The sequence below is a fragment of the Pongo pygmaeus genome, chromosome X (assembly GCF_028885625.2).
Source record: "Pongo pygmaeus isolate AG05252 chromosome X, NHGRI_mPonPyg2-v2.0_pri, whole genome shotgun sequence".
NCBI lineage: Eukaryota > Metazoa > Chordata > Mammalia > Primates > Hominidae > Pongo > Pongo pygmaeus.
In genome coordinates, this window is record NC_072396.2 from 147,655,009 (window position 1) to 147,671,725 (window position 16,717).

A 16,717-nucleotide genomic window follows, 5' to 3' on the forward strand; every position below is an offset into this window, starting at 1 on the left:
AGAACAATTTTCTTCAAAAGATGTAGAACAAGGACAATGGTCTTTATATCCCTATGACTAGCCCAGTGCTTGAGACAGAATATGTGCTCACTTAAGAGTTGTTGAGAGATTTGATGGTCTTTGATAGCTTACTTCTGTTTAATGCATCCTATTTCTGGGCTAATCCTGCATATTAAACCAAGACCTTTGTTCTTAAGGGCTAGTATCCTCCCAGTGGTAATAGAATCAGAAAGAAAAACCAGGGTAGTTCAAGGCAGGATAGCCCCACCACACATAGTTTTACACTGTGGAGTTGTAAGTCTGGTTGGCTGGAATCATAATATTACCTAAAGTTTAAAAAAAATCATAATATCTTTAAAGGGGAGGATTACAGAATCATAGCACATTTTTTAAGATGACATTCATTGTTCCAACTTACTCATTCTACAGCTGGGGGATCTGAAGCCTACAGAAGGTATGCAGTTTACCCAGAGTACCAGAAAGAACATGAGATTTAGGGCAGAATGAACCTGGGTTTGATCACTTTTTTCACAATTATTGAGTTATTGAGCTTCTCCGGGCCTCAATTTCCTTATCAGTAAATCAGACCCCTGTGATGATATCTACCTCCTGGGACTACTGTGAGCATTGCATCTCTGCTGAACATCTTCCCTCTGCCTTTCCAGGTCCACTCACCACCCTTCTTCACCTGTTCTGTCCTGGGAGGCTATTTAGGAAGGATTCTATTAATGAGTTCCTAGGGTCCCTGGTGTCCATTGGGTTTGGCTAATGGGGAGCCACAAGGAGAGTTGGAGGTGGAAGGGAGAAAGGAAGGAGAGTGAGGGCTGTGGACCTATACTCCTGGCTCCCTCCCTGTGAATCACCCTGGGCTGGATGAGTCTCTTGGTAGAGGTCACTGTTCTTCTCAAAATAGTCATTTCCTCGTGATTATTGATCTTTCCAGGTTCTAGTAATGACTTCCTTCCTGCTCTCATTCCTTTGGGTCTGGAGCGATGGCAGTTACTACTAGCACTATCTCTGATGGTCTCCCTGCATCTGTCTGTTTGTAAGTGATCCCTTTGCAGACAAATATTTGTCAAATTATTCCATTTTGCATGTACCATCTGTTTCCTGTTTGACTTAGATACTATATGCTTAGACCAGAGTCTGGCATATAGTAGGTTCTTGGTGTATGGAATCTATTGCTAGTAGTATTAATAGTAGTGTAGATGTAGTCGTAGTTGCAGTAGAGGTAATAGTGCTGGTATTTTTCAAAGCCACTCATCCAGTCACATGCAAAGCCAGTAGTAGGATGTATTCCTCTCCCATCTTTTTCATTGATTGCTCTTCAACTGTCTGTGCTCCAGAGGGAAATACATGGTTGGCCTCTAACGCCTTGCTATTTGTAGCCATAAATTGGGGCAAATTCCAAGCAGATCGTATCCTATACCACATTACACTATTAAAACCTGCCTTAGACAGCTTAAAATGTGTAACAAAAATCATTAAAATGTAGTTGATGGTTATTATTATAACTAAACTAGTGTCAGTTTATAATATCCTTTGTACAAAGGCCCCAAAACAAGAGCTGAAAAGGTTTCTAGGAGTCCCTAGAAACACTTTGATAGTGTAATGTGGTAGTGTACTGAAGATTTTACCATTGGGAGAGGCTGGTTGAAGGATACATAAGGCCTCTATGTACATATCTTTGAAACTTCTTGTGAACTTATAATTGTTTCAAAATAGAAAGATAAAAATATTTTAAAAGAGAGAAAGAGAGAGAGGGCCAAAGATAGAGGAGGCATGGCCCTAGATTTCTCATCCTGGTGCATTTTTGATTTACAGTATGACATGGGAGAGTCACTTTGAGTAGTTCCTCAACCTGATATGATAAAGAAGAATATTCTTGAAAACTAAAAACATCAGAAATAAAAAAGTTCAATGCAATGAACTCATTGTACACTGATGGCCTTTAATTTTTTATCATGCATTTTGGTGGAAAATATAACATAATTACTAAAGATTTCAATAGGAATTATTTTATAAAGTCAGTTGTAATCTTTCAATAGAAATATGCACTGAACGTGTTCCTAACATTTTGATAAATTTTCATTGGATAGTGATATACCCATCAAAACATTTTTTAGTAAACAAATTAAGAAAACAATTACAAAAAGTAATAAGGTAATTGAAAGCTGTTATTTTCAGCAATTTTAATCAGTTTTTGACCTACCCTATTTTATGTGGTATGCCTTTTGGTTTTTGTTTATTTGTGTTTTTTTTTTTTATAACATGACAAGTCAGGGTGATGTTCTCACTGTTAATTGCAGGCAAGATTCCAAAAAAAAAAAAATTAAATCCTTAGAAGTTAGCTTGTGAGTATTTAATAAATAAAATTGTTAATCTCTAGACAACATCTTGGATTCACTAAGAAAAATGTATACTTTAATAACAATGTTCTTTTGATTTCTTAGATTTTAGATGGAACTCATGGGAATGCTATAAATTGGTTGTGTTTGGAGGTCAGTAGGGTACTTTGCTAGGACTTTCTTGATTTTATGGTGTATGAAATAAAGATATGTGAGCTCGATGAGCACTGGAACAAAAATCTAGGGTCTACTGCTCTTTCATTTTATTTTATTTTTTCCATTATTGATTTTTGTGACTTCCTATAGAGAATTGGACAGGTGTCAACCTGTGAGAGAAATCTAGGGCCATGCCTCCTCTATCTTTGGCCCTCTCTCTTTCTCTCTTTTAAAATATTTTTATCTTTCTATTTTGAAACAATTATAAGTTCACAAGAAGTTTCAAAGATATGTACATAGAGGCCTTATGTATCCCTCAACCAGCCTCTCCCAATGGTAAAATCTTCAGTACACTACCACATTACACTATCAAAACTAGAACACTGACATTAATACAATCCAGAGCTTTTTAAGATTCAACACTTTTCTTTTGGCTGTTCTAGGCCCATTATATTTCCATATGAATATTATAATTATCCTGTCAATTTCGATTAAGAAACCTTTTTAGAATTTTTATTAGGTTTGAGTTGAATCTACAGATGAATTTGGAAATAACTGACATCTTCAATATTGAATCTTCTAACCGAAAATCAAAGTATACATCTCGATTTTTCCTTATGTTATTAATTTATCTTTGCAATTTTTTGTAGTTTCAACTGTACAAGTCATTTACATTTTTGTTCAGATTTATCCCTAAGCCTTAATATTTTTTGAGATATTTTAAATTGCACTGTGCTTAATTTCAAATTCCAGTTGTTGAAATTAACTACGAGTCCACCCTAGGACTACCATTGGCTGAAACACTGACTGTTCTAATATATAAACTTCTAATATATAACTTCTAACATATAAACATACAATTGATTTGTGTGTTGATCTTCTATCCTGCAATCTTGCTAATCTCAATTATTGTCGAAGCCTTTTTTTTTTTAGATTGACTTTTCTACACAGGCTCTCATGTGGTCTTTGACAAAGGATACTTTTACTTCTCCCCTTCCACACTAAATGCCTTTTGTTTTTCTTTTGCACTGGACACAATCTCCATTACAAAATGTAACAATGCCCACACTAGTGCACATGTTGGTGTTAGATAGTATTCTGCATGTAAACACTCAGAACAACTTCCAGCACATGTATACCCACTCCTCCCCCCACCCTACACACTGGTAAAAACCATGTTGGGAGACTACATTTGCTATGAACACACACCCCTGATTTGAAACAAGACTAGGATACCCAGTAAGAATGTTTATTCACTGAAGTTCTGGCAGACTGAAGGCCATGATTTCAGACTAGAAATAGGAAACTTAAGAGGACTACATGGACATTGGAAAAAAGAACATGGATTGAAATTTGCCTGGCAGAAACCTGAAAGTTAATAGTCTTCAAGGTGCATATGAAGGAACTGCAGGAGGGAAGTGGGATAATTCACATCTCCACCAATAATTAAATGTAGCCACACTAGCTTGGAGGGATTTGAGGTGAGACATCTAAAATACTAGGTCATGGTGAGGGTTGGAAGACAAAAGAATGAATCACTTAATAGGAATGGCTGTGGGGAAGGGCTTGAAGGAATCATCCTCTCACTTCTATGTGAACCATGAACATTAAACATGGAGAAATGAGGAGCGGAGGCAGATCAGTTTGGGATGCATCTTCAGGGGATGTTGAAACAACAACAGCATTTGGTTTCCTCTACACCCCTTTCACCCCTCCCCACAAGCCCAGGGAGTTGTCAGAGGTGGTTCTTTGTGATGTCAAAGCCACCCTAGGACTACCATTGGCTGGAACATTGCTTGGATGGCCAAACAAAGCTCAAGGGTATGGCTTTGTCTTGCTCCCAGGAGGGTATATATACAGGGTGGGCAAAAGCTCTGGGACAGCCCACTGGAAAGCTTCAATACAGCTGTGGAAATCTGCACCCTAGAAGATCCTAGTATAGAAATTCTACAACCAACCACAATCATGGAAGAGCCAACTTCAAGCACCAAAGGGAATAAAATGAAGAGCCCCTGTGAATCCAGCAAAAGAAAAGTTGACAAGGTCAGATTGTTAGGTTTTGAAGGGAAGGTGAGGGTGAAAGAAAGGCACACAGATAGGGGGCGGGTCAAACAGCAACACGGGTAAACTGCAGACACCTGCAGAAATGGGGGGCCAGCTGAATGCCAGAGCCCATCGCTACATACAGGCTGGCGTACTTATAGGTATGGGTGGGAGAGGTTTGGGCAGTATGGCTTGCTGCCCGGCAGAATATTGATAAGATGTTGTTATGATCAGGCAGTTTGGCCCTTTTTCCGGTGGGATGTCATCATGGTGTTGCTTGGACATTTTTGCCCAACAAGATATGATAGGGATGTTTTTTCAGATGGGCCTTTTTCCACCTTGTGGTCAGGCAGTTAGGTGGGATTTTTCTCACAGCCAGAAACCCCGTGGAATGTTTCACTTTGACCAAGGTCTACAAAATAGAAGGGAGCTTACAAAATAGTTCAGTTTAGACTAATATTCTTGCCTTCTACTTTAGCATAAAAGGAAGAGGGGCGTGGTTGATTATCTGGCTGCTTCCTGCTGAATAGGGGAGCTGTAATCAGGGTTTGGGTTTTGAAGCAGTGGGTGTTGGACTTCAGAGTTGCTTTCCTGGAGGCACTGGTACCGGACTTGGCAGAGGAGAAGGATGGTATCAGTGTGTTGCTGGGTGGCTGCCTGGACAGGGAAGTTTAGCTTTCAGGAGATAAAGCGGGATATGAAGGTAAGTATACATGGGCCAATTGTAGTATTTGGAGGAGAAAGATTAGGGGACCTAAGAAAGCAGCCCCCTGCTATCCCAGTGCTGAGTGCAGCAGAGAAGTTTAGTTCTGCTAACACTAGAACAAGATGTAGCGCCTGCTTAGTGTGTGTGGAGGAAGATAAGACAGAAGCTACTAAAGAAACCTGGATGGTCTGCTTGTCAGGCAAAGTGTTAATGTTTAGACTGAAACACAAGGGTGCATGTTCCTGACCAACTGGCCAGTAGGCAGAGATAAGAGTTTGTGCCGCAAAGGAAGAAGACACTGGGGGTGGACAGACAAAAGTTGTAGGTTATGGTGGCAAGCCATGAGAAGATGGGGGTTGAATTCTGCACAAACCCTTTGTTTTAACTTTTATGCTTTTCCAAGTTGAATAGCTGCCAGCAAGTGTAGCCCCTGTGAGGACGTGACAGAAAATGCTGGTGGGGGAGGAGTTGAAGGCAGTTTGGTTTTGGAGAGAGAGAGATAAATGGGTTTTTGTAACTAATAGTCATTGCGGTCCTGATATGGTAGACGGATATAGGTTGCAGTTGAGGGAATTGTTTGTGCATGTTTTCCAGGGAGCGCCCTTGAGTTGGATACATGAAGAGGGGCTCTGGCGGAGAGGGGAGGGGTTGGTAAGAGGTGTTTTATGGAATCCGACTTGTATCATGTTTAGTTAAGAGGCTGTGATGCAAAGGAGGGTGACAGCCCTGTGTGTGATGGTGTGGGTGGATCTGATAGACTGGGGAGAAAGGTGTTTAGCTGAGCAAGATTATAAACAGGTTTTGGGAATGAATTGGCCAAGTAGGTGAGATGCAGGTTTATTTTGGACTGGGTTTATGTGGCCAGTTTGAAAGGAAGGGCTGTGAACTGCTGGATTTGTGTGGACAAACAAATTTAACAGTTGGAAGAAAGACGGGAGTGTGACTGATTTAAGAGGCAATGTGTGAGGCTGATGAAGGGGGCTCAACTGTTAGAGGTTGGGGGTGGGGACTTAGAATATTCCACAGACAAAGAGGGCAAAAAGAGAAAAAGGGGATTTGAGTAGGAGTGAAATTTTGGAAGGTGCCCTGCAGTCATACCTCCTGGATTATAGTGAGAAATTGGCATGGGCTATCCAGGGACATGGGGAAGGGAAACCAGGAAAGATCTGAAATAAAGTATGAGATAAAAGATTGGAAGTTGGAGATGGAGACTGTTATGGACTAGGGCGTTCTGGATTGGCAACTTCTGGAATTCTTGTTAAGTGCAGTGAAGTTGGTCCTGTGAGGGAGAGAGAGTAATTTGGGGTGGGGGGTGAAGAAATTTCTAGATGTGGATCTGGTGCTGTTTTTAGTTTGGAATGGTGTATTCAGTGTGGAAAGGATGTTAGCTTTGGCGCTGTGTGAGTAGTTAGGATAACCTGGTGAGGACCCATCCACTTAGGTTGGAGAGGGGAGGAGGAGGAGTCTGCGATTCAGACCCAGTCCCCTGGTTGTAGGGACAGGGAGGAGTGTTTTGAGGATGGACTTTTGGGCTGGGGATAATAGGGCTTAGTCTGAGGGGATTTGGGGAAATGGCTCATAAATGCATGAGGACCAGTAGGAAAAGGGAAGCCTGGGCCGTTTTAACCTCTAGGGAGTTTTTTATTTTTATTTTTTAATTACCTGAAGATTAGGAGAGGTAAGAAATATGGAAGGCCCACTTAATGTTTAGAGCCTTTGCCAGCTGTTGGTTAGCCTGTGAAACAAATGTTGGCCCATTGTCTGACCGAATCCAAGACGGGAGTTTAAACCTGCGGATAATATGAGTGAAGAGGATAGAAGTGATGGGGTGTGCCTTTTCGGTGGTGGTAGGAAAAGCTTTTATCCATTCAGAGAATGTATCTATTATCAGAAGGTATAGGAATCATTTGTTGGGAGGCACGTGGGTGAAGCTGATTTGTTAGTCCTGCCCTGGTGTGCGTCCTCAGGCCTGGTGTGTTGGAAAGGAGATGGTTTGATAGCTTCCTGAGGGGAAGTTTAAGTGCAAAGGGAACATGTCTTAGTAATATCTTTCAGACTGGCAGCCGTGGTGGAAGAATGTATTTAAGTGTTTAAAAGCTGGAGTAGGGGCAGTAACTGGCATGGAAATGTTTGTGCACATATAAAAGTACAGAAGGTTTTTAATACTTGGGCAAGACACTTTTATCATTGAGGTAGAACCATTTTTTCCTGAATGGTGCCAGCCCAGGCAAGTGGGGTTTGTTTCTCGTGGGTATATACAGGTTGTATGCTGGGAAAAATGGGTAATAATGATGAAATTTTAAGGGCTGCCTGCCAGGCTGCTGAATGTGTTTAGAAGTTTCCCTTTGTTATGGCATCTGTAGCCTTTTGGTGTCCCTTTCAATGGACAATGGTGGCCTTCAGTGGTAGGTTAGCCACCTCCAGCAGCTTGTGTGCGAGTTTCCTATTTCTTATGGGGGTTCCTTTTGTAGTTAGAAAACCCCTTTCCTGCCAGATTAAGGTGTGAAAGTGTAGGATGTGCCACGCATATTTGGAATTGGTGGGAATGTTAACTCTCTTTCCATTTGCTAGGGTGAGATCCCAGGTTAGGGCTACTAGCTTTGCCTGTTGAAAGGTAGTATGGAGTGGGAGAGCATTGGATTCTAGGAGCTCATTTTTGGCAATGATGACGTGGACAGCTGCTGGACATGGCTCCCTTAAAGAGCTTCCGTTAATGAACCATGTAGGTGTTCCCTGCAAAGGAGCTTTTGAAATATGTTGGAAGTGGGAGGAGAGGAAGTTTAAGAGGTCCAGGCAGGAGTGAGAGAGCTTAGGGTTAGAGATATTAACAGGGAGGAGGGTGTTCAGGTTGAGAGTTTTATATCTCTGGAAGGTGATTAGAGGGTTACCTGAGTAAGGCATGTACTTGCTGTAAGCGGGATGATGGGAGGGATAGAAGGGATTGATGGCTTATGAGGTCCTGTAGGTAATGGGAAGATACAATAGTAATGTGTTGGTAGAGAGGGAGTTTCTGTGCCTCTAAGGCCAGCAATGTGGACACACCCAAGATTTTTAGTCAGAGTGACCAGCCTTGGATGTCAGAGTCCAGTTGTTTTGAGAGGTATGCAACGGCTTCTGGGGCGTCGCCGTATGTTTGGCAGAGTAGTCCAAGAGCAAGGCCTTGGTCAGAATGTACATACAAAGTAAAGGGCTTGATGGGGTTAGGCAGTCCCAGTGACAGGGCCCTTAAAAGGGCATTTTTTAGTCTTTTTTTTAAGTGGGAGTTGATGGGGCAAGCTGGGTTCGGGTGTTTTAGGATGGGCCCATGTGCGGCCGTGTAAAGCAGCTTGGCCAGTAAGTCAAAGTTGGGAATGCACAGCTGGAAGTATCCCACGAGGCTCAAGAAGGAGAAGAGGTCCTTTTTGGTATGGGGAAGGGGCATGTCCTGAATTAGCCATTTTGTTGGGTTGGGATGGCCCAAGAATTAGGGGTTAGGAGAAACTCAAGGTAAGTAACCTGGGTTTGGGCTACCTGAGCTTTTGTGGGTGACACCCGATATCCTCAGTTATGGAGGAAGTTTAAAACCTTAGTGATGTGTTGGATTGACAGGTTATAGGAGGAGCTACAGAGAAGGAGGTCATTGACATATTGGAGGAGGGTGCTAAAATGAAGGGGAAGTTCAGCTAGGTCCTCGGTGAGGGCCTATCTGAATAGGTGGGGGCTATCCTGGGGGCTATCCTGGAACCTCTGTGGGAGTATGGTCCGTGTTAGTTGGGTGAACATGTGAGTATTAGGATTTGACTACATGAAAGCCAAAAAAACTTTGGGAAGCCAGATTTAAAGGAATAGTGAAAAAGGCATCTTTTAGATCCAATTCAGAGAAGTGTATGGTAGATGGGGCAATATGGGAGAGTAAAGTATACGGGTTGGGGACCACCTAATGAATTGGTACCATCACCTGGTTAACAACTCCAAGATCTTGGACCGAGAGGTAAGATTCATCTGTCTTTTGGACAGCCAGGATGGGGATGTTGTAGCGAAAGTTGACAGACTTGAGAATTTGAGCTTGTTAAACTTTACAGATAATAGGCTTGAGGGCCCTGAGGCCAGCTGCGTTAAAGGGATATTGAGACTGATGAAGGAAAGTGGAGGAGTTTGAAGGGTTATTTTAACTGGGATGTTGTGAGTGGCCATTGTGGGTTTAGAAACGTTCCAAACTTTAGAATTAACAGAAGGTAACAGGGTGGATAATGAAGATGAGGGGGAAGAGAGGGAAGCATTTGGGTGGCAGAGTAAAATAAAAGGAGTAGAATTGTAGGAGCCACATTGCATGGAGTTCTGGAATTTACTTAACATTTCCCACCCCAAGATAGGGGTAGGGCACTGAGGGATAACCAGGAAGGAGTGGTGAAGGGGGGTATTGAATAGATTGTATAATAAAGGACCAGTCTGATTGTGCCTAGAGGGGATTTCATTGACTCTCACGATAGAGACAGAGGAACTGAGGAGAGGTCCAGAATATTCTGGTAAAACTGAATAACTATCCCCTGTATCCAATAGGAAAGACACGGGCTTACTAGAGACTGACAGTGTTATCCTGAGTTCTGAGGTGGTGATGGTGGTGGGGGGTTGGGGCAGACTCCAGGCCCGGTCAGTCTTCAGTTAGAGGTCATGAAGCAAGCGGGATGAAAAGTTTTGCTGAGCACAGTCTGACTTTCAGTGTTCCTTGATAACACAGATGGGGCAAGGTTTCCTAGGTGTCCTGGGATTAGGGCAGGCTTTTGCCCAGTGTCCCTGTTGGTTGCACTTATAACAGGCTCCTGGCAGTGACTGTTGTAACATTGAGGATTTCTGTACGCGTTGAGAACTCTTTTGAATGGCAGCTGCCAGCATTTGGTATTTAGCCTGGTTCCTTTTTGTGTTTTCACTTCTTCTTCTCTATTATTAAAGACCTCAAATGCCACTTCGATTAAGTGTCTTTGGGAGGTTTGAGGGCCATCCTCCAGTTTTTTAAGTTTCTTTTGGATGTCAGGGGCTGACTGGGAGATAAAGTGTAAATGAAGGTGGATTTTGCCCTTATTGGTATTAGGGCTTTTGAAAGGCAGTAGAGGAAAAGAGCATGGGCAGCTTTATTTATGCCAGCTAGAAGGCATGATATTGTATGGCCTTGTTTTTGTCTGTCTACAGAAGTTGCCTGATAATTCCAATTGGGGTAAGTCCTGGGGACAGCTAGGGTCCCTATTGGGTTATGGGCAGCATCTTGTTGGTGGAGGGTGTTTGCATTGGCATAGACAGCCATCCAGATGCATTCAGCCATCCAGATGCATTCCCTATCTTCTGGGGAGAGGGTGGAGGAGAGCATGACATATATGTCTTGCCAAGTAAGGTCGTAAGATTGAGTGGCATACAAAAATTCCTTGTGGAAAGAGGTGGGATCCTTGGATAAAGGAGCCAAGTCTCTTTTTAATATGGGAGAGGTTGGCTAGAGAGATGGGAACATGATCTCAGATTATGCTTTTGTCCCTCATGATCTCCTGCAAGGGAAGGGCTTTGGAAGACCTTTGGGTGTGTGCCTGGTTTTCAGCACTAGGGGGGTGGGTGTGAGACCTGGTTTGTGGTGGAGAACGAAGGAGGGATGGAGGGCGACAGTAAGTGGGTGGAGGAGCCAGAGCCAAAGGAGAAGAAGGAGGAATGATTTTTGGAGGGGGACTGAAATAGGGGTTTTGTTTACCAGGTAGAAATTAGAGGAGAAAGGCTTGTCCTGAGGAGGAGGCATTTTTGCGGGTTTTTCATTGAGGAGGAGGATTTGAAAAGGGGAACAAGATTGGCAGAGAGAGAGAGCAATCTATGAACAGAGATAAGCAAAGCACTTTTGATCCTTTACCATTGCATTAGAGAAAGTTTTTTAGATTATGTTCAGTTTGGAAGTTGAAAGTTTTGTTGTTTGGAGGATGGGAGTGCATACCCATGAAGGGAATGAGTATCTCCAGAGGGTAGTAAATACCCCAGAGGGAAGCGAGTACCTCAGAAGAGAGTTAATATCCCAGAAAAGAGTGAGTACACAGAAGGGGAGTGAACACCCCGGAGAAAAGTGACTACCCAATTCCTCCCAGGAGAATGGATGTAGGAGAGCTGGGATGTACCAAAGAGCTGTGGCAGCTCTTCACAGTCCCCTAGTGGCCAGAGTGGCTGGAGTGGTGAGCATTCTGAAAGTGTCCCCTGAGAAGGCAGGCTGCAGTCACCTGGTGACCAGGGAGACCTCCAACCCAGTGCTAGGATTTTCTGGAGAATCAGCAAAAATAGAGAAAAATCCGGAAAGGAGGAAAAGGGAGATTCACCCACTAATTGGAGACTGGTGTTGGATGTAAGATCCAGCAATGGGGGTGATCCTTACTGGAGCCACCCAGAAAGGCTAAGGAAGCAGAGGATGGAGAGTTTGATCAGGACCTAGAGGTCGGCACAGGACTGGAGAAAATGAGAGAATAAGGAGAACGGGGCTGGGAACAGGTAGTCCACTCAGGATATGGAAGCAGGCTCAGGTCTAGTTTTTGCTGCTTGCTGCTTGCTGCTTTCCAGGATGCAAAGAAGACTTACCTGGTAGAACTCAATCCCCATCCCGGGTTTTGGCACGAAAATGTTAGGTTTTGAAGGGAAGGCAAGGGTTAAAGACACACAAAGAGGGGACCACTCAAACAGCAACACAGGTATATTGCCAACAGCTGCAGAAGTGGGGGACCAGCTTAATGCCAGAGCCCACTACCACTTACAGGCTGGGGTACTTACAGGTATGGGTGGGAGGGAGCTGGGCAGTATGGGATGCTGCCTGGCAGGATATTGATAAGATATTCTTATGATCAGGTGGTTTGACCCTTTTTCCTGTGGGATGTCGTTGTGGTGTTTCTTGGACCTTTGCCCAGAAAGATATGATAGGAATGTTTCTTGTGGGATGTCGTTGTGGTGTTTCTTGGACCTTTGCCCAGAAAGATACAATAGGAATGTTTCTTAGTTGGGCCTTTGTCCACCTTGTAGTCAAGTGGTTAGGCAGGATGTTTCTCATGGCCTGAACCCCCATGGAATGTTTCACTTTGACCAAGGTCTGCATAACAGCAGGGAGCTTACAAAATCATGCAGTTTGGAGTAACACAGATGACTCTACCCATGCTCCTCTTCTTCCCCATAGATCCCTACCCTATGATTCCACCTTGCTCTTCTCTGGCACAAGCCCGTTCCTCAACCTGCATTCCTTCTTATAAAGCCCCCCTTGCTATCTATTCTCTACCCTCTTCATCCAAAATAACACCTTTCTGGCCTCTCCCTGTTTTTTTTACCAGAAGAAGAAGAATCTGGACAGAGCCTCAGCCCCTGAACAGAGTTTGAAAGAGACAGAAAAAGCAAAATATCCAACATTAGTGTTTTACTACAGGAAGAATAAGAAAAGAAATTCAAATCAACTGGAGAATAACCAGCTTACAGAGAGCTCCACTGATCCAATCAAAGAGAAAGGAGACCTAGACATATCTGCAGGATCTCCACAGGATGGTGGGCAGAATTAGTCCAAATCGGACAAATCATCACCACTGATGGCGATGATTACAATAAAATCAGTTTGAGCAGCTGATGACTGTGTATACCTCTGCCTTTTTTTCTGATGGTGGGGAGGAAGGGAAGGGAAAAGACAGGCATTTGAGAACGGAGGGTTATGAGATCCTGTAGCATTGGCGGACAGATCCACAGGTTAGCCAGACATTGTAAATAAAGACTGGGGGAGGACTGATTCCTGGAGACAAATTTTCTTCTTAAAATTTTATCTCACAGGAGAGGAAGAAAATGATTTGGTGTTCCTTGGAGCATGTGCATGTTTAGAAGAGCACATAAAGAGATCTGTATTGTACGTAGGTGACAGTGACACTCTTTCCAAAATGAAGACATCAAAATCACCACCTTCAGGCCACATACCTCAGAGTGGTGTGTTTTGTAACTCACCCAATGCTGTGAGCAACTGAAGGTCCTCAAAAGGAACAAGAACCTCACCCTACAGAAAGTAAGACAGCATGCCACACACAATAAAATAACGGTGTTTGGAGGACATGGTTCCAATACTAGGGCACTTGTTAAGAAACTCAAGGTGGAACGGTCACCTACCAAGTGTGGGGCACTGGGAGTGGCCTGTGTCTACTGCAGGCAACAAACAGAAGCATTGTCTATGGGGAATTTTAATACAAGAATACAAGTAAAAGCTGGTATTTTTATCACCACTTCCATACACCAGCATTTCTATAGAATGTCGATGATTAAGAATTCTTCCCCTAGAGACAGAGCTTGCAGTGAACCGAGATGGCACCACTGCACTCCAGCCTGGGTGACAGAGTGAGACTCTGTCTCAAAAAAAAAAAAAAAAATCTTCCCCTAAAAGAAAATATCGTTTTTATTGGAGGAAATACAATAGAGTGGTTTTGGCATCAGTGTAGAGGGCTGAGTTGTATTCCTTGAGTTAATTGCTCAAGACCCTCTCCTGTTTATTTACTCATTCACTCTCCTTTATTTCCATGGCCCAGTTTTATTCCCCTTGTCTTCATTGGCAATCATTGTAATGCATTTTATGTGTATCCTTTTCTTTGTATGAGTGTCAATACATTTTTTTTTTGTTTGTGGACATTTGTTTTCAATGTATATATCCATCGTCAGTACTTAATGTTTCACTCAGCCCTGTTTTTAAGATGTATCTATGTATGTCTAATCTGTTCCTCCCTTGTCAGATATATTTTTATATTATATAGATTTAAGAAAGATATTTGGATTTTTAATTTTTGTACCCACCTTCTGGTCCATGTTTTGTTTAATTTATACCTTAGGATTACATTTTCTTTCAAGTGACTGTAAATAGTATCATGTGTTTAATTTTTATTTCCACATGTTCAATGTTAGTATACAGAAGTGTGATGGATTTTTAATGTTTATTTTACAGAAATTTTATTTTGTATATTTGAGGTTTACAACATGTCATTATGGGATATATATATAAAGTAAAATGGTTACAATGGTAAAAATGATTAGCATACCTCTCTTCTCACTTTTTTAAGTGTGTGACAATAGCAGCTAAAATCTACTTATTTAAAAAAATTCTTGATATAATTTCATTAGCTTTAGTACCCCTGTACATTAGATTGCTAGACTTGTTCATCCTACATATCTGGTATTTTGTGACTTACATCTCCCCATTTCTTCTCCCACCCCCAATGTTTCATTCTTCACCTGTCTATTGGACCCCTTATTTATATAGTCCACATACGAGATCATGTAATCTTTTTCTTTCTGTCTGGATTATTTAACTTAGTGTGATGTCCTCCTGGTCCATCCATGTTCTGGAAAATGCCAAGATCTTTTTTTTTCAAGTGGAGGAAGGATATTAAAGAGCAGAGGGATGGTAACCAAAAGAAGGGAAAATGAAAATCTTTCTTCTGGCTCTTTTCTAACATTGTCTTCAGGACCTAGGCATATTCTGATATCCACAATTTCTCTGCCAAAATCTGTTGTCACTACAGGTGTCCCTCTTGGAAAGAGCCTAACATAAGATGGACATGGCCCTTGATGTCTACAGAAAAATCTCGTAGATCCTCACACTGAATCAGGGAGTGTGAGAAGCCCTATTAAATCTCTTTTCCTTTGGTTCACCAATCATTGGTAAACATTTTTCTGTTCTAGGTAGAGCTTCCATAATTCCCAAGTATACTGTGGCATTTATATTCATTTATGTGAATGTGGATGTCCAGTTGTCCAAGCACCATTTGTTGAAAATACGATTCATTGAATTACCGTGACATCCTTTTCTATGTTCAATTGACCATCGCTTTATCAGTTTATTCCTGTTCTCTAAATTTTATTCTATCAATTAGTACGTTTAAAAGTATCTAAGCAGTATGCTTTCTTGAATGCTATGGCTTTGTGGTAAGTTTTGAAATAGGAAAGGGAGAGTCCTTCAACTTTGCTTTTCTTTTACAATATTGGTTTGGCTGTTATAGGCCCTTTAAATTTATGTGAGTTTTAAGATAAACTTGCCAATATCTGCAAAAAATGCAGGCGGGATCTTGATTGGGAGTACACTGAATCTGTACCTCGATTTGGGGAATATTGAACACAGACTTTATCTCTAAGATCTTTCAATACTAGGATGCTCCAGAGTTCAGTCCTTAGACATACCCTTTTATCCTTCTGTGCTCTTATTGCTTTAAATGACATCTATAAGCATATGACAACCAAAATTATATCTTCACCCTAAATCTCTCCCTGAAGCCCAAACTGACTAGTTTATGCATTCATTTGAGTACTTAATAAACATTCCAAAATTAATATAGTCAGTGATAATTTTACAAGAAAAGTAACATTGTGCTTATCACATTCAAGTTACTCTTTTTAAGACCATACATAACCTGATGAGGTGATTATCATTTTTCCCTTCAAAAAAAACCGACATAAATACTAGATACATAAATGACTAAGTTCACATAGAAAGTGTCAGAATCCAAGATTTTAGCCCAGTCATGCTGATCCCAGAGCCTACACACTTCACAATACCTCATATCATTTCTTCTAATCAGAGCATATGCTTTCTCTATCTGCATATTTATCTTCTTTTTCTTGGAAGATAAATTTCTTGGGGAGAATTCTTCTCTGAGCCACTTCTCTAATAACATAAACTATATGAATAAAAGAACATAATAATGAATGCCTGCAGTTTCTCACTCCCCAAGCTTGACTATGTTCTCAGACTATACTGTTGAGTTGCCTTAATGGAGTTAGTACAAGGAAGTTAGTGTTTATAGTCTATCAGTAGAAACTGCTGTTTATCAATTCTTAATCATTTCCTGGATGTTTTCTCTATTGCTATGGTTAGGCTTTGTGTCCCCACTCAAATCTCATATTGAATTACAATTCCCATAATCCCCATAATCTCCTTGTGTGAAGAAAGAGACCACGTGGTGGAAATTGGATCATGGGGGCAGTTTCCTCCATGCTGCTCTCATGATAGTGAGTGAGTTCTCAGGAGATCTGATGATTTTATAAGTACTTGGTAGTTCTTCCTGCATTCACTCTCCTTTCTGCCGCCTTGTGAAGAAGGTGCCTTGCTTCCCCTTCTCCTTCCATCGTGATTCTAAGTTTCCTGAGGCCAGCAAAGCCATGCTGAACTATGAGTCAATTAAACCTCTTATTTTTTTAATAAATTACCCAGTCTCAGGCAGTTCTTTATAGCAGTGTGTAAATGGACTGATACATCTATAGAATCTATAGCAATCTTAAAGTAAACAGAAGAAAATAATAGACTTTCGATAGCGGTTCAACACATAATGAATCCCAATTGATTCTGATGTGAAGTGCTAGAACTCAGGTCTTTACGTGGTATCTGTAACTACTTACACTCTGATCTCTTTTTTTTTCTTTGAAAGCACTTGCACTAGTGACATTTGAATCACTTCATCATTCTTTTTTA

The 16,717-nt window shown here is 41.7% G+C and overlaps 1 protein-coding gene across 1 annotated transcript; it reads left to right on the forward strand.

The window, feature by feature from the left end:
- The first annotated feature begins 4,335 nt into the window (after window positions 1-4,335).
- LOC129025050 (sperm protein associated with the nucleus on the X chromosome N4) lies at window positions 4,336-12,850 on the forward strand. Its single transcript, XM_054472516.1, has 2 exons — window positions 4,336-4,547; window positions 12,564-12,850. The coding sequence occupies exons 1-2, from the start codon at window positions 4,470-4,472 to the stop codon at window positions 12,783-12,785; spliced, it is 300 nt and encodes a 99-aa protein (XP_054328491.1). The 5' UTR covers window positions 4,336-4,469; the 3' UTR covers window positions 12,786-12,850.
- The last annotated feature ends 3,867 nt before the right edge of the window (window positions 12,851-16,717 follow it).